The following is an 18438-nucleotide window of genomic DNA, read 5'->3' on the forward strand; positions in this document are numbered from 1 at the left end:
AGTATTGAGTCGAGTTCCCCATGCTATACAGCAGGTTCATATTAGTTATCTGTTTTATATGTAGTGTGTATATGTCAGTCTCAATCTCCCAGTTTATCCCTCCCCTTTCCCCCTTCACCCCTGGTAACCATAAGTTTGTTTTCTACATCCATGACTCTACTTCTATTTTGTAAATACGTTGAGGGGATTTTTAAAACTACATCATCCTCCATCTCCCAGACTTCCCTTATCTCTATCTCACTTTCCACACAGTCCTTACTTTCCAGAGTTGAGAGGCTCATATGCTTAGGCTATAACTCCCAGGACAGCCTTAGCACCTGTGGAAATAAACGAAGACCACCCAAAAGAGAACAAACGAAGTTTATTTATTTCCAACTCGCTATAGCCAGGGAGTTAGCCACCATCCCTCGCCTTTGGCAAAGACACCAAGGCAAGGAGGACAGTGAGACAGTTTTATAGTGGCATAAAGAGAAGGCTTCAGGTATACCCCGACTGAGGTTGTTTGCATGGGAAGCTGGAGGTGGGCTAATTAGAAGCAGAGCATCCTATATGATTGGTCAGGGAGCTTGTTTGGATTTCTTTCATCAGTCCTAAATCGGAAGGGAGGGAATAGGGAGGCTAGTAGTTGTTGACCAAATCCTGATGGTTTCCAGTTAATTGATAGAATGGTTCGGCTTCCAGACTGTTGGCTGCAGAGCTTGTGGGTCAGAATTCTATTGTCAAACATGCTCTGGATATTGTTGGTTTGCATACCTAGTCTCATATCCCTCGTCATCCCTCTACTGGCAAGGTTAGGTGAAATCGATGGGACCTAGATTAAACAGCAAAAACGCACAGGGAGATGTTTCAGAAGAGACTAACTGGGTGGAAATGGAACCTATTCAGCTGTCTTTTTGGAGAGGATGAGGCTGGTGCTGGCTCAGACACCACAGAAACCCAGACTCCACTCATCCTGCAGGACTTGGCCTTGCAACTCTAGCTGTTGCTTCTTTCTGAGTAGCCCCTCCCTCACTTCAATCTGACACTTCAGGTCAAGGACTAAGCTGCTGGAGTAAATGGCAAAGGTGTGGCTCCCACCGCTGGGATTCTTCACAAAGACCTGCATCTCAGGAGAGACGATCTGCAGCAGAGAGACGCAAGCGTCAGAGAAGATACTGTAATCTGCCAAAGAGGAGATGTTCCTGAGGACCTGTCGCTCCCCACCAGGCTCCTGGAAGGACAGACGCTGTGGGGCCGAGGACTCCAGCTTACACTGGATCTTCTCTTTAAGCTTCTGTATGGACTCATAGGGGTTCACCTGGATGACGAAATCCACACGACCCCACTGCTCCACTGTCACGTTGATGTCTCATGCAAACTGGAAGGGAGAGGACAGAGAGGGGTTAAATCCACCTTCCGCTGTCTGAGGACAAACGTGCCCTTCAGGGATTTCCCTGGTGATCCAGTGGTTAAGACTTCACCTTCCAGTACAGGGAGTGTGGGTTCGATCCCTGGTTGGGGAACTAAGATCCCACATGCCTCGTAATAGAAAAAACTGAAAACATAAAACAGAAACAACAGTTGTAACGCATTCAATAAAGACTGAAAAAGTAGTCCACATTAAAAAAAAATCTTAAAAAAAATTCTGTTGTGTGGATGGACATTAAAAAAGAAAAAGTGCCTTTCACCTGTCCTTGTCTTTACAACAGCAGCAGCTGCAAACATTTTGTTTGGTTGCTAAGTCATGTTCGACTCTTTGCGACCCCATGGATTGAAGCCCACCAGGCTCCTCTGTCCATGGGATTTCCCAGGCAAGAATACAGGAATGGGTTGTCATTTCCTTCTCCAGGGGATCTTGTGGACCCAGGGATCAAACCTGTGTCTCCTGCACTGGTAGGTGGATTCTTTTCCACTGAGCCACCAGTATCTCATTCTGAACTTCTAGCCTCTGGCAGCCAGAGAGGAGACATTACCTTCAGTTTCCAGTTGGGGATGCATGTCTCATTGTTGTCATAGCAACAGGACTGTTTCAGGCAATGTCGGGCACTCTGAGCCACTATATCCCATCTGTAGCCTGTTGCCACATTGTAGGTGGGGTCAGCCGGATCCAAGATGATGGGCCTGAAACACAGAGAGAGGGAGCCCAGGTTCTTTCTTGTTTGGAAGCCTGAAGGCCAGAAAGAAATCTTCTTGGCAATCATCTGAGCATCTGCTGTGTTCAGAGCCCAGGGTTGTCAGTCCAAGAGGGTCCACAAATATTTCCAGAGAGTAACAGAATGACGAGGGCTTCCCAGGTGGCTCAATGATGAGGAATCCGCCTGCCAATGCAGGAGACTCAGGAGATCTGGATTCGATCTCTGGGTCAGGAAGATCCCCTGGAGGAGGAAATGGCGACCCACTCCAATATTCTTACCTGGGAAATCACCTGGACAGAGGAGCCTTAGGGGGCTACAGTCTGTGGGGTCACAAAGAGTCAGACTCGCCTGAGTGACTGAGCAGCAGCAGCAACAGAATGAAGAGGGTTCTGTTTCCAAGAATTCCTCAGGACTTCCCTGGTGGTCCAGTGGCTAAGACTGCACTCTCAGTGCAGGGGGCCTGGGTTCGATCCTCAGTCAGGGAACTAGATCTTGCATGCTGCAGGTAAAGATCCCACAGGTAGGAACTACGATCGAAGATCCTGACTAAATGCCACAACTAAGTCCCAGTGTGGTCGAAATAAATGAATAAATACTTGAAGTAAATTTCTCTTGGGGAGAGTATTTTAGGTGTTTGTAAGGAATCTTTGAAGTGTACAGAGGTTGAGACCCCCAAAGCCATGATGGAACAAGAATAGCGGTCCCTCAGGCAGACCACACCAGCGTGTGGGCCTCTTAAGTTCAGAGCTTTCACTTTGCTGAACAGACTATGTAAATGAGTTCAAACCTAGAGCTTCTGAATTGCTTTGGAGGATAACAATACCGCTGGTTATTGTTTAAACAATATTGATAAACAATACCAATGTTTCCTGAGGCACGGGGTCAATCTCTGAGTAACCTATTCTAATCCCTGCAACAATTCTCTAAAGTATGACAGTGATGGTGGTGATGATGATGATGGTAATTTCTCCCCACTTTACAGATGAGAAAACTGAGGCACAGACCTCCCTAGGTTCTCCCAACCTGAACATGGGATTCTGATCCATCTCCTCTGCCTCAACGGAGGGGAGGTTGAGCTTCCAAGTGTCTCTCCTCTAGGTGACTGTTGAATAGATATTTTAAAGACTATTGGCTTGAAGGGGTCTAATAGCTGACTGAGGTTGCATGGGGTGACCATAGATCTTGGATGTCAAGCCCATGATGAAGCCCTAGCGCTTGTGTGGTTTCTTGTTGTTTTATTTGGCTGAGCTGGGTCTTAGTTGTGGTGTGCCAGTTTTCATTGTGGCACGTAGGATCTTGGCTGCGGTACATGGGGTCTTCTTAGTTGTGACTTGTGGGATCTAGTTCCCTGACCAGGGATCAAACCCAGGCTCCCTGCATTGGGAGCATGGAGCATTAACTACTGGATCACCAGGGAAGTCCCAAGACCTGGCCCTTGTACCCCAGGAGCTTTTGACTTAGGCATGAGCTGAGACTTTATCTAAGTGACAGAATGTGTTAGCAGGCTAGTGACATGAACTGGACACTTTAGGCTCCATGCTTTCAACCCCCAGCATCCCTGGCTCCCTGAAATGCTCCTGCCTGATGGAGTCAGGGAGCAGTGCCACTCCATCCTGTGGATTCAACTCACCTGATCCAAGTGACCCACCAGGTGAGCTGGCATGTGGAGCCTCTGCCTAGTAATCAAATTAGTTCCCTCTGGAGTTTGGACCAGAAATAATGGATGTTCCTCATCACTTTGGAGTAAGAGGGGAGCAGGGCAGGTATGGAGAGAGAAACAGAGGCAGTGAGAGGGTAGGGAGCACATGGGCCATGAGAGGGAATGACAGAGAAGAGGAGTCTATACTAGTTTGCCTCAGGTCCTGATGGTTTTCCCAGGTCAATATTCTGGGCATCCATACAATAAATTGTCTTTTCATAAGGAGACCTGGTTACTCTTTCTTGTTTAAAAAAAAAAAAAAAAGACCTGATACTCACATGCTGCTGCTGCTGCTGCTAAGTCACTTCAGTAGTGTCCGACTCTGTGCCACCCCACAGATGGCAGCCCACCAGACTCTCCCGTCCCTGGGATTCTCCAGGCAAGAACACTGGAGTGGGTTTCCATTTCCTTCTCCAATGCATGAAAGTGAAAAGTGAAAGTGAAGTCGCTCAGTTGTGTCCGACTCTTCGAGACCCCATGGACTGCAGCCTTCCAGGCTCCTCGTCCATGGGATTTTCCAGGCAAGAGTACTGGAGTGGGGTGCCATTGCCTTCTCCGGACACTCACATGAGGGAACAATAAATATTCTTATGATATTGCTTACAGTGACCTAAAGCTTCTAGTACAAAGAGTTGTCTCAGGCTGGGTTCTCCCAGGAGCAAAACCTAAGATGAGGATTTGAGTGCAAGTCATTTATTTGGAAGGAGGTGCCAGGAAGCACCAAAGAGCAAGTGGGAAAGTGAGACAGGGACAGGAAGGATGCCAATAAAGGATATGCATCAGGGTGATTATCCCTGTGAGCAGCTGGGGCTTGGACTCTGAGAACTAGTGTAGAACACATGACCCAGAAAGAGTCCCTCCATCTGAGATGGCAGGGAGCTAAGGTATTTACACACCAATCCCCACCAGTCACTAAGGGAAGCTGAAAACCCACAGGCAGAGGGACACAGGTGCCGACAGCTGGAGGTTGAACCAACCTTCCCTGAAATGGTAAAGGCCCAGGGGATACAAATGGGTACAAGCAACATGTGTTACAGTACTGAACATTTAGCTGGCATCTATCATAGACTAGATACAGTGGCCCTTCACGTATATTTTCTCTGACTATCTTAAGAGTCCTGCATGGCTGGTGCCAATTACTCCTGTTTTGGGCTTCTGTGGTGGCTCATCAGTAAAGAATCTGCCTGCCAATGGAGGAGATGGGGTCAATCCCTGGATTGGGAAGATCCGCTGGGAAGGAAATGGCAAAACACTCCAGTATTCTTGCCTTGGAAATCCAATGGACAGAGGAGCCTGGTAAGCTATAGTCCATGGGGTCTCGAAAGAGTTGGACAACAACAAGAACAACTCCTGTTTTATAGACGAGGAATGGAGGCTCACAGAGATGAGAAAACGGCAGAGCTTGGATTTAACTTGGATCTCCATGGTTCTTTTTAGTTTCTCATGCTGGGAAAAAGCACTGAAATGGTCTTCTGAGGGCAAGAGGATTAACGTAGAGTGGAGTGATAGCTCAAGGAATAAGGAAAAGGCTTATAGCCCCTAAGGCCCTGGCGATTTGAAAGGTGATCACCTTGAGATGTCAACTGTGTCGGGGTGAGATATCTGCTTTTCTATTTAATAAAGTCCACCCAGGCTTCCCTGGTGGTCCAGTGGTTAAGAATCCGCCTTGCGATGCAGGGGACACAGGGTCGATCCCTGGTCCAGGAAAATTCTACATACAGTGAAGCCCAGAGTAGCCACAGCTACTGAAGCCCGTGCACCCTAGAGCCAGTACTCCACGACTAAGAGAAGCCCCTGCAGCGAGAAGCCTCTGAACCACAGCTAGAGGGCAGCCCCCGCTCACCGCAAGTGGGAGAAGCGCATGTGCGGCAACAGAACTCAGCACAGCCAAACCGTAAAATAGACAAATCTTTAAATATATATATTATATATAGTGATTTTATATATATAATAAAGCCCACCCAGGAAACTCGATACCACCTTTCCCTTAATTCTCTTTCTCTGAGATGTGGCTGGCACGCGGCGATCCAGTACCTCTTTTCTTTGAGCTGGTTTCTGACAAAGTCCTCAATGACCGGGTTCTGCAATGTGTAGTACTTGGTCCAGTAGATGCAGAGACGCTGATACTTCGTAAGCAGCAGCAGCACAGTGACCAGGCCTTTGTCCAACCTGAAACGCTCTTTCTCCTCAGTACCCGTTTCCCAGGCATAGATGGTCAGTAGCTCAAGGGCATACATTGGGGGCAGCTCCGCCCTAGGGCACTTGGCTTTCACATACTGTTGAAAGACATGGGAAGAGAGAGAGAGACCCCGATTCCTTAGAAGGATGACATTGGACCCCAAACTGGAAAAACCCAAGTTCTTGTCCCAGCTTTGCTACCTACCAGCAGTGTATTCTTGGCCAAGTCACTTTTCCTCTCTGGCCTTAACTGGGTTTCCCCATCTTAAAATTAAGCAACTGGGTGAGTCCAGTGGGTTTCAAACTGTACTTGACATAACTTCTGGAATGGAGTGATGAAGAAGTATCCCAGGGAGTGAGCAGGGACTTTTCCTGGTGGTCCAATAGCTAAGATGCCATGCTCCCAGGTTCCATCCCTGGTCAGGACACCTAGATCCCACATGCCATAACTAGAGATCATGCCACAGTGAAGGCAAAAGATGCCACATGCTGCAACTAAGAGCTGGTGAGGCCAAACAGATAAACACTTAAAAGAGAAAAAAGGGAATCAGCAGGTTGGGCTCTGTCACAAGCACCCCAAACAAAATAACTCTATTTTAATCTATTTGGGCTTCCGGGAGATTTCTTTTAAAGAAAAATCTTCTTAGCTAAAGAGGGAAAAAATGTGTTTGTGTGTGTGTTGGGCGACTATGTTATCATTGCTGTTTAGTTGCTAAGTCGGGTCTGACTCTTTTCGACCCCATGGACTGTAGCCTGCCAGGCTCCTCCAGGACTAGGTAATAGCTGAGAATCTGTATTGAACATTGGGGTTGCTTCTCTAATAGGTATGTCTTTCTCCCCCATTGTTTAGTGGCCATGTTGTTTGGATGCGATTGGCCCAATCCTCATCTCCAGGGTTGGCCCCGACTGGACAGGATCACGAGGATAAACCTATTTCCCCTTGCCAAGTGATTGGTTCAAGAGATGCCTGGTGATCTAAGCTGGCTCAATTTGAGTCAAATCTAGTTCTTTTGTTCTGTGGTTGAGAGAAGAGAAGTCTAAGTGAATGTGAGGGCAGGAACAGATGCGGCCATTTTGCCACCATGAGGGAAACCAGCTTGGGGACCAAGTTGACATATAATATTGAGAGAAGCTGTTTCAGATGGCGCTAGTGGTAAAGAACCTGCCTGCCAATGCAGGAGACATAAGAGATGCGGTTCCATCCCTCGGTCGGGAAGATCCCCTGGAGGAGGAAATGGCAACCCACTCTAGTATTCTTGCTTGGAGAATCCCATGGACAAAGGAGCCTAGTGGGCTACAGTCCATGGGGTCGCAAAGACTCAGATATGACTGAAGCAACTTAGCACACACGCACACACAAGAGAATTACAGAGAAACAGAGCTGGAGCCTTCACCAAACGGTGCCTGAAGCTCTCTCCACTGTTGTAGGTTTTCACACATGAGCTGATAATTCTCTTTATTGGTTAAGCCCATTAGCATTGGATTTTCTGTTACTCTCAATTAAAAAACAAAAAGAAAAAAATTAGAATTTCTTCTAATTTCTAAAAAATTACCCAGGTTAATGTTCTATTTTTGATGGCTATATGAGGTGGCGGTGGGGAGACAATGCTTTCTTTCTTTATCTCCTACCCTCAGTATTAGAGAAGGAAATGGCAACACACTGCAGTGTTCTTGCCTGGAAAATCCCATGGATGGAGGAGCCTGGTAGGCAACAGTCCATGGGGTCACAGAGTCAGACATGACTGAGCAACTTCACTCACTCACTCACCCTCAGTATATGGCTATACATAGTGCAAACTTGAATGATAAATTATTCCAACTGACATCTCAAAAATTTTTTTAAAAAATGACTTTGTGTGTGAGCATGCACAAACTTGGACATCTCTGAGATCAGTGATATTCTTACAGTTAAGATTTTGTGAAATCAAATAAAACCCAGAGAATCTAACTTACACATTCCTTGGCTCCAGTGGATGAATTGGTAAGAATCAAAAAATACTTTCGAATCATAATTGTAAATGACAACTCCTGGGATGTTACATAGTCTCCAGATAAAAATGAACTAACAACCTTTTTAGCATCACAGGACTCTAGTTCTGTTTAACGTATCATATACTCTTTGTGTCCTTGAGGATTGATCAACACGTCTTGTAACACTTGGTTAAATAAAAATTCTCAAATAAAAGAAAACATCAAATGAATAATACTGAGTCAAGAAACTTTCAAAAAACCATATGCAGCCAACATCTTGTCTTAGAGGCAGAGTCTTTTAAGCTGTTTGTTTTTAGGTCGTGTGGGGACCGTGGTTCCCTGACCAGGGATGGAGCCCAGTACCCCTGCAGTGCAAACGTGGAGTCTTAACCACTGGACCGCTGGAGAAGTCCCTCAGAGGCAGAGACTTGTACAAAGAAAGGGCTATAGAAAATAAAGCTGGTATGTTTTTCTGTGGACATTGCCAATAAATGTGCATGACGTATTCAGGAAAAAAACACTTTGTACACTTAGCCAAACAAACAAAACAAACAGATCATTCTTTTGAGTTCCATCTCTTCAAATCCACAAAACTTTGGATCATTTCCTGTTTAAGTGACTGACTGGCCAAAAAAACCAATTTCCTTCTTGACTTCGGTGTTGCTAATATCTGAAGATACATCACAACCTTTGTTGAGGTGATAACTATGTAAGGAAATGCTATTTTCCCACATACACATACTAATGTAAACAAACTTTTACATAGTATCTTGATTTTTATCTTTAAATACTATTTTTTTCTTTTTTGGTATTTTTTTCTTTTTTGGTATTTTTTTCTTTTTTGGTATTTTTTTCTTTTTTGGTTAAACCAGTCTAAACTCTGACTCTTACCAATTTTTTTAAAATAAGGAATCATTTTTTTTTTCTTTCTCATTTTTTGTTTGTTTCTGAGTCTTCCTTTCATAAGCGGAGATGACTCTGCTCATCTGGGTATTTGGAAATACCCTTGGTACCATGCAGACATCCTATGTGAAATCTAAAAAGTAGCTTGTCATAAAACAGGTAACTAACTAAATCCTCTCCCTCCCCACGACCATTGCCCCTCCTCACAGTATCCCCCTGATGACAAGTCTGGTTCCTGCCTTTTCTTCTCCTCCCTCCCCCATCTTCTGCTCTTGCCCCCATCAGGCAGCCTCCTCACCTCGAGGTACCAATGTTTTACCAGCCGCAGGAGGCTCTTCAGCTTGGTTGGCTTGTATTTCACAAAGTTTCTCTGCAGCTCGCTGAAGGATGGGGAGAAGTATCCAAGAGTACGGCAGGCCTTAATCAGTCTCACATAGACCTCTGGGGAGGGCTGAAAGTTGGGAACAGAAGGCCCTGAGGAGGCAAAGGGGAGACAGTGAGGGCTTAGAAAGCCCCAGTTGCTAATAAGTCCTCTAGGGTTTTTGTTGTTTAGTCGTTAAGTCATGTCCGACTTCTAGTGACGCCGTAGACTATAGTCTGCCAGGCTCCTCTGTCCATGGAATTTCCCAGGCAAGAATACTGGAGTGGATTGCCATTTCCTCCTCCAGGGGATCTTCTTGACCCAGGGGTCGAATTCACGTCTCCTCTATTGGCAGGCGGATTCTTTACCGCTGAGCCAGTGGGGAAGCTCTCAGGAGACTGCTAATTCATTTGAGTATCTCTCCAGGGAAGCCTTTCAAATCTTTCTGTGTTGTTGGGTGTTGTCATTATAGACATGCCTAAATCGGCTAAGTCTGCTCCTGCCCCTAAAAAGGGCTCTAAAAAAGCTGTGACCAAGGCCCAGAAGGAGGACGGCAAGAAGCGCAAGCGCAGCCGCAAGGAGAGCTACTCCGTGTACGTGTACAAGGTGCTGAAGCAAGTCCATCCGGACACCGGCATCTCGTCCAAGGCCGTGGGAATCATGAACGCCTTCCTCAACGACATTTTCGAGCGCATCGCTGGCGAGGCATCGTCCCTGGCGCATTACAACAAGTGCTCGACTATCACATCCAGGGAGATCCAGACCGCCGTGCGCTTGCTGCTACCTGGGGAGCTGGCCAAGCGTGCCGTGTCCGAGGGCACTAAGGCTGTCACCAAGTATACCAGCTCCAAGTAAATATAATATGCCTAGCCGCTGTTAACGGAGAAGGCAATGGCACCCCACTCCGGTACTCTTGCCTGGAAAATCCCATGGACGGAGGGCCTGGTGGGCTGTAGTCCATGGGGTCGCTAAGAGTCGGACACGACTGAGCGACTTCACTTTCACTTTCCAGGGAAGCCTGGAACCACATAGCTTGAAAGACTAAAGGCTTGCCTTCTTGACTGTCCTTCTGGAGAATGAAAAGTGAGTTTTGCAGAAACAGATTTATAGATATAGAGAACAGACCTGTGTTGCCAAAGAGGGAGACAGATGGGTGGGGTAGGGATAGATTGGAAATTCGGGTTTAGCCGACGCAAACTATTATATGTAGCGTGGGGAAACAACCACCCCCAGGGTAAGTGTTCCAGAGTCACCCCAGGATTTGCTCTAATGCTTTCCCTTCCTTGACTCTCCCTTCCTCTCCAATCATATATTTATCTGCATGATTCCTTGATAAATCTGTTTGCCCCATTGAACCACAAGGATAGCCAGAGCTGAGTCAGTCCCAGGCATTTCAGTCGCCCAGCACCCAGCACGGGATGTGGGTTGAATGGGTGCATGCAGGCGTCTGCACGTGGCCACAAAGGAGAGGTGAAGGAGCTGTGGGTCCTCCCCCTGGGGAGGGCAGGTGTGTGAGTCAGGTGGGCTTTCCCTTACTCAGGACCCCGTAGGCCGGCACAATGGTGACAGTGACTTGCTCTTCCATCTCCCAGGTCTGAATGGTAAAGGCGACAGCAGAGGTGACTCCGTGGACCAGCCTCAGGTTCTGGGGCTGGAGGTGAAGCAGATCCGGGAAATCCGTGAGCTTTTCACAGAGCATGCTCAGAACATGCTCATGGTGATTGTGGTTGCTGGCTTCCTCCTGGAAGCTGCTAAAACCGCTCAGGAACATCACCAGCTCCACCTCCGCGTGGTTCCTGAGCACCGTGCCATTCCCGAAGGAGCCCACCTGTGGAACACAGAGTCCCATCACCTCAAGGCCACTGCTGGGACCAGGGAATCCCTAGGGCTCTTCCACGGATGATCCCGTTCATCGCTACCTGCCTCACCGATGGGTGGGGAGTACCCACATCACCTCTTTATAGGGGAGGAAAGTGGAGAGGTCAAGACGGCAAGCCGCTCACCCAGGGTCACACAGTGGATGTGTCAAACCCAGGCAGCCGGACTCCACAACCCATGTTTCTTACTTACTCCACTGCCTTGCTTCTGAGACTCAGCCTTATCTGCAAGAGTGATCCCCACTCCAAGGAAACCATCGTCCTCTACAGGGTGGCAGTTGGAGGGTTCTGGGGGGTGGGAGGGGCAGGTCTGAATAATTCTGTGCTCTGTGTGTGTGTGCAAAGTCACTGCAGTCGTGTCTGACCCTTTGGGACACTGTGGACTGTATAACCCGCCCGGTTCTCTGTCCATGGGATTCTCCAGGCAAGAATACTGGAGTGGGTTGCCATTTTCCATCCCCAGGATATCGTCCCAACCCAGGGATCAAACCTAAGTCTCCTGTGTCTCCTGCATTGCAGGTGGAGTCTTTACCTGCTGAGCCATCAGGAAAGCGCCCAGTTGAGGTGGAGGGACTAGGATAATTATCCCCATTGTACAGATGAAAAAAAGGAGGCAATTGGGGGTTAACTGATTTGCCATGGACTCATAACCAGGAGTCATGGTCACAGTCAGAGGGTCAGAACACAGGGTGTGGTTCTTCTGCCTCTTTATTTCCAGTGACCCAAGTCTACGTGCCAGGCCCTGCTTTCTGTGGAAGAGAAGTCTGCCATCTTTATTTTCCTCTTCCTTTGTTTTTGGCCTCACCATGTGGCATGCAGGATTTTAGTTCCCCATCCAGGAATCCAGGAATCAAACCCACAACCCTTGCATTGGAAGCGTGGGAGTCTTAACCACTGGACCTCCAGGGAAGTCCTCCTTTTCCTTTTCCATTTTTCTTTCTCCACCTGCATTCAGAGTCAGCCTTTCTGCCCCATGTGAGAGCATTGTGGATGGCACTCGGTGTGCCGAAGAAAGCCACAACCCCTTGAAGGCTGTGCCCTTCCTACCTTTCCCAGTGGGAAGATACGGGCAGAGAGGGAAGAACATTCTAGAGCAGGCTGTATGATTTGCTCCAGTCTAAACCTATTCCAACCCAAGGATAAGCATTCACTCATATGGGCCAGCACAGCTCACCAGATTTTCATGGGAGGGAAGAGGGTTTAAAGCCCAAATAAAGTGCTAATTTCTCAATAGCTGTTGCTCTTTGGGTGTCTCTATTATTTATTAATTTCAAGATTGGAGAAGATTGCAGGCAGGATTTGAGGGCTGGGTTAATACCACTTCCTGCCGTCAAAACTCATGTTTGAGACATCCTTCCGTCACACTCACTTGCCCCATGCCATTCTCAGGGTTGGTGGGGTGGGGTGACTTTGGTCTGGGAGGAGTCATACTGGTGCTCCAGGCCCAGAAGAAAGCTCGAGCAAAAGTTGATAACAATGCTTTTGTTTTTGAACATTGACTAATCATTTAGCCTGCACCATTCTATCTGGTTGACGAGGGAGAGATGATGATGATGGTGTGGGTGTGTGCTCAGTCGCTCAGTTGTGTCCGACTCTTTAGGACCCCATAGACTACAGCCCACCAGGTTCCTCTGTCCATGGAGATTCTCCAGGCAAGAATACTGGAGTGGGGGCTTTCCCTGATGGACCAGTGGTAAAGCATCCATCTGCTAATTCAGGAGACACAGGTTCAATTCCTGGTCCGGGAAGATCCCACATGCCACAGAGCAACTAACCGCACGTGCCACAACTGTTGAGCCTGTGCTCTGCAGCCCGGGAGCTGCAACTACCGAGCCCTCGTGCCACAGCTACTGAAGCTGGTGTGCCATGCAGCCTGTGCTCTGCAACAAGAGATGACACCACAGTGAGAAAACTACATTGCAATGGAGAGTAGCCCCTGATATCCACAACCAGAGGAAAGCCCATGCAGCAACGAAGACCCAGACAGAGCATGGCCAAAAATAAATAAATAAAATTATATATATAAAAAAAATGCTGGAGTGGGTTGCCATTTCCTCCTCCAGGGGATCTTCCTGACCCAGAGATGGAACCTGAGTCTCCTGTATTGGCAGGCAGATTCTTTACCACTGAGCCACTGGGGAACACTTGCCCCCCACCTGCACTGCGATGCTGGTAATGTCATCCCAATTACACAGAAGAAGACTGAGATGGAGGGTTTGAGAGACAAGACTGTGACTCTAAGTTCACCCGGCTAGTGAGGGAAGAAGCCAAGAGTCAAGCCCACGCCTTGTGTCAGAATGTGTGGTGTCTCATTTCTAAATCGCACGGCTTCAGGCTCTGGGTGTTGGGGATGAGAGTTAAAAAGTAACATGGGCCTGCAGCTTCTAGATCCTTCCCTTAAGCAACTGCTCCTAAAGGCAGAACTAGAGCACTGAGCTTCGAGTCAGGAGTCCTAGTGCTAGTCTTGCCTGTACCACCAGCTTGCTGTGTGAACGTGGAAAGTTTCTCACCCTCTCTGTGCCTCAGTTTCCTTAGTGTTTACAGGAAGGATTGGCTGAGACTGTCTGCCTCCAGGACCTTTCATGTTGGGAAGCTGAAGCTGGTGGATTGAATTAAGAACATGTAGGGTTTCCCTTGGAGAAGGCAATGGCAACCCACTCCAGTACTCTTGCCTGGAAAATCCCATGGACGGAGGAGCCTGGCAGGCTGCAGTCCATGGGGTCACTAAGAGTCGGACACGACTGAACGACTTCACTTGCACTTTTCACTTTCATGTATTGGAGAAGGAAATGGCAACCCACTCCGGTGTTCTTGCCTGGAGAATCCCGGGGACGGGGGAGCTAGTGGGGGATAGACTCTGTGAGTCTATGGGGTCGCAGAGTCGGACACAACTGAAGCGACTTGGCAGCAGCAGCAGCAGCAGGGTTTCCCTAGTAGTCCAGTGGTTAAGAATCTGCCTTGCAATGTAGGGGACACCGGTTTGATCCCTAGTCCAGGAAGATCCCCTATGCAGTGGGGCAACTGAGCCCCTGTGCCACCATTGCTGAAGCCCGAGTGCCTAGAGCCTGTGCTCTGCAACCTGACAGGCCACTGTGGTTGAGAGGTCCATGCAGCACAACTAGAGAAAGCCCTGGTGCAATAGCAAAATCCCCAGTGCAGCCAAAAATAAAATAGATAAATAAATTTAAGAATATGTAGATTTTTACTTGATGAATGAGGGGGCACAAGCCATCCATACGGGCAGGTAGCTGCCCCAGCAAGCTCCCCTGTAGGGTAATGAAACTCATGGGGCCATTTGGAGGAAAGACACAGTTTCAGTATACCCATACAAAGGAAGTGGAGTCATAAGATTTATTACTTACACAAACAGATAACTAATGAGGACCTACTGTACAGCTCAGGGAGCTCTACTCCACTCCGTTTGATATTTCCTTCCCATTTAGGTCACCACAAAGCACTGAGTAGAGTATACTGTATACTGAAACTGTGTCTTCAAAACGACTTTTGAAGTGTGATGAGGAAAAACAAACAACTGCGTCCCTTTGCTGTACAGCGGAAACTAACATTCTAAAGCAACCATACTCCAATAAAAATTCATTAAAAATTAATTTTAAAAAAGGCTTATTACTACAGATCCCAGAAGCAAGGGGACTCAGTGAACTGGGGAGAGAGCAGGCCTTCTCCCCAGGTCACAATTTAGCAGGGTAGAAAGCACCTAGTTCTTACAAGGTGATTGGGGCAGAGGTTACTAACGTTTCGCAGGCTTAACTTTGAAGTGGTTATTTTATTTTATAATTTAAAAAATCCATCTTGACTCTATATTAGAAAAAACTTTTAAAAATTTTCATTATTTATTTTGGCTGCATTGCGTGGCTTATGGAATTTCTCTGACCAGGAATCGAATCTGTGTTCCCTGCAGTAGGAGTTCAGAGTCTTAACCACCAGACCACTGGTGAAGCCCAATAACTGGTTATTTTAAAAGGTTCCACCAGGAGAAACAAAGCATAAACTTGCAGGGTGCCCAAAATTTATCTAAAGGTCCAGACTCTGGACTTTTGGTGTTAGCAGGATCATCATACTGTAAGGCGCCTAGGCAGCAACTCAGAAAAAGAAAATTGTTTTTTTGTTTTTCCTCATCACACTTCAAAAGTCATTTTTCTCATCACACCTTTCTAGTTTTGATCCGCTTGGAGTATTACCCTAGTTAGGACCAGAGGTGACGAGAGGCAGCTCCTGAAAGGGTTTGGGGGTAAAAAAGCTCAGTGGGGGCAGCCCAGAGTGGAGTAAGAAATCCCAGCTTCACCACCAGCTGTGTGACCTTCGGTGAGTCCTCATCTCCCTGATCTTCCATTTAAAAACAACAACAAAAAAAAAAACTTTCCTTTATCAAAAATTGTAAACATAAAAATAGAAAGAGAAAACAAAGAACATTTATACCTCCGCCCCGTCAGATTCAACAAGTCTAAACTTGCCATGTTTGCTTCAACTAAGCACTTTAAAGTAATTTATGGGGACTTCCCTGACTGTCCAGTGGTTAAGACATCACCTTCCAACACAGGGCATGTAGGTTCAATCCCTGGTCTGGAACTAAGTCTCGAGACCAAAAAACCAAAACATAAAACAGAAGCAATATTGTAGCAAATTCAAGACTTTAAAAATGGTCCGCATCCAAAAATCTTAAAAAATAATAATAATAAAATAAATTACAGAAACTAAGGACCATTGTCCATAAATACTTTAGCATTTATGTCCAACCAAAGAGAACATTTGCCCCCACAACCACAAAACTATTACACTTCAAAAAAAAATTCCCATATATATACATATAAAATCTAATATTCTGGCCATGCTGAAATTTCCCCAGTTGTTCCCAAATTATATTCTACGGATGGTCCATTCACACCAAGATTCAACCAGAGACCTTGCATTGCATTTAGCCATTACAGATCTTAAGTCACTGAGTTTGCATTGTGCTCATCTGTAAACTGGGAAGACGAGTGCACACTTCAGAGGGTGTACAAATTAGAGGCAGTACACGTGAAGGGCTTAGACACGTGCACCCAAAATGTGCACTATTATTAGCTTCCTTACTCAACTTGCTCCGCTCGAGGCAGCAGTGTGTCGGGATGCTGTGTCTTGAGATGTCAGTAGCATGGACTAGGGATAATGAGGCAAGAGGTCCCTAGCATCCTCAGAGACATGGACCCACGGGTTGGGTTTTGCCCAGCCCTGGCTGGGAAATGGAGGGGACCAGTCTCACCCGGATCACCTTCAGCACCTTCTGGTCCAGCCCATGGTCCCCCCGGAAGCGCTGCTTCTTCAGGAACTTCTCCACGGACTGCACAGCCTTCACCACGTCTTCTTTCCACTCCTTGATGTTATGCTGGCACTGAGCCACAAAGGAGTTCAGCCTAGAAGCTGGGGTATCAAACAGCTCCAGGGATACTGCCATCTGTCTTGAGAGTACCACTGGCGGCTAGGTATGCAGCTATGCACCTACCTATCTGCTGGCACACTCACCCTTCTTTAAGGACACTCCTCTCCAGTACCCTGTGGAATAAAGCACCAGAGTGGACAGGAAACCAGGGGTGTCTGGCTGACCTGGGGCTCCTCTTTATTGAGGCTGTGTACTGTGGCTGGTGCACCCCAGACACTGAGTGATGACTGGAAGGTCAGGTGCCGCCTTAATGGGTGTGGCTTTCAGTCACCCTTCCTGTGGCAAGTTTCGTGTCTCAACTGTTAGTTTTCTTTTTATAAGTTGCAAACTGACATTGGCTTGAGGATGGCCCTGGAAGAGGCAACTCCTCCAGCTGGATGGTATCCACCAATCCCATCCCCCTATGTTGTCATCCAAAACAGGCTGACAAAGAGCAGGGACTTGCTCTAGGTTGAACTGAAGCGTGGGAATTCTAGGGTCCCTAGCACAAACTCTGGAACTCCAGTCTGCCCTTTGTCAGACTCTTAACCTCTCTGACCTTCACATAAATAATCCTTAAAATGGGTTTAGGAATAATACCTGTCCCATAGGGTGTGTGGATTAAGCCTGAGATCATTTAGAAGAGAAAGTATTAAGTACATGTACATATTGGACTTCCCTGGCAGTCCAGTGGTCGAGACTCTGTGCTTCCAATGCAGAGGGCATGGGTTTGATCCCTAGCTGGGCAGCTAGGATTCCACATGCCTCGTGGCCAAAAGCAAAAAATAAATGCAAGTATTATTATTCATTTACTATACATCTAGTGAGGCTTCCCAGGTGGCTCAATGGTAAAGAACCCGCCTGCAAATGCAGGCGACATGGGTTCGATCTCTGAGTTGAGAAGATCCCCTGGAGGAGGAATGGCAACCCACTCCAGTATTCATGCCTGGGAAATTCCATGGATGGAAGAGCCTGGTGGGCTACAGTCCATGGGGATCACAAGAGTCGGACATGACTTAGCAACTAAACCATCTTCTATTCCACATGTGTGGATAGTGAGGGGTGATGGTATTTGGGAGGTCAGTCTCAAGTAAGGTGGTTAGGGAAGTTCTGAAAAGCAAATATTTGAGCAAAACATGAAGGAGGCAAAGAGTGAGCTGTATGTACGTCGGAGGAAATAATGGGAGAAGGAGCAGCAAGTACAAAGGCCCTGTGGTAGTAGTGTGCCTAGTGGGTGTGAAGAATAGCAGTGTGATGGAAATGGGATGATCAAGGGCGGAAAGTGGGAGGGGATGAGGTTTGAGTAGTACAGAGCTGGGGGCAAATTGTGTAGGATCTTGAAGACTGCTAAGACTCTGGCTTTTACTCTGAATGAAATGGGCTTCCCTGGTGGCTCAGATGATAAAGAATCTGCCTGTAATGCAGGAGAGCCAGCTTTGATACCTGGGTCAGAAAGATCCCCTGGAGACGGGAATGGCTACCCACTCCTGTATTCTTGTCTGGGAAATCCCATGGACAGAGGAACCTGGCGGGCCACAGTTCAAAGGGTGGCAAAGAGTCAGACATGACTGAGCAACTAGCTTTCACACTGAATGCAATGGGGAACCATGGAGGAGTTCCAAGCAGAAGAGGGACATGGTTGGACTTTTAACAGAATCACATTGGCTCCCGGTGGGAGGATTAGATTAAAAGTGGAGGGTGGGAGAGGTGGTGAGAGCAGAAGCAGGAATTCATTAAGAAGTTACTGCAACAGTCCAAACAAGAGATGTGGTGGCTTGGATCAGAATATTAGCAGTGAAAGGGAGGGAGATGTGGTATTATTTATTTTTCTTATGGAAAATTTCAAACATGAACAAAAGTAGAATATAATGAATACCTATGTGTCACCTCCCATTTCAACAATTATCAAAGTGAAAGTG

The 18438-nt window shown here is 47.1% G+C and overlaps 1 protein-coding gene across 1 annotated transcript; it reads right to left on the reverse strand.

Moving 5' to 3' along the window:
* Nucleotides 1–345: 345 nt before the first annotated feature.
* On the reverse strand, nucleotides 346–16768 carry OASL (2'-5'-oligoadenylate synthetase like). Its single transcript, NM_001081659.1, is given in 6 exon segments — nucleotides 346–1357; nucleotides 1953–2100; nucleotides 5848–6089; nucleotides 9164–9339; nucleotides 10763–11054; nucleotides 16364–16768. Coding segments are annotated over 6 exon segments (1059 nt in total). The 5' UTR covers nucleotides 16556–16768; the 3' UTR covers nucleotides 346–1348.
* Between the last annotated feature and the right edge of the window lie 1670 nt (nucleotides 16769–18438).

Source organism: Bos taurus, chromosome 17 (genome assembly GCF_002263795.3).
Source record: "Bos taurus isolate L1 Dominette 01449 registration number 42190680 breed Hereford chromosome 17, ARS-UCD2.0, whole genome shotgun sequence".
In the NCBI taxonomy this organism is placed as follows: domain Eukaryota; kingdom Metazoa; phylum Chordata; class Mammalia; order Artiodactyla; family Bovidae; genus Bos; species Bos taurus.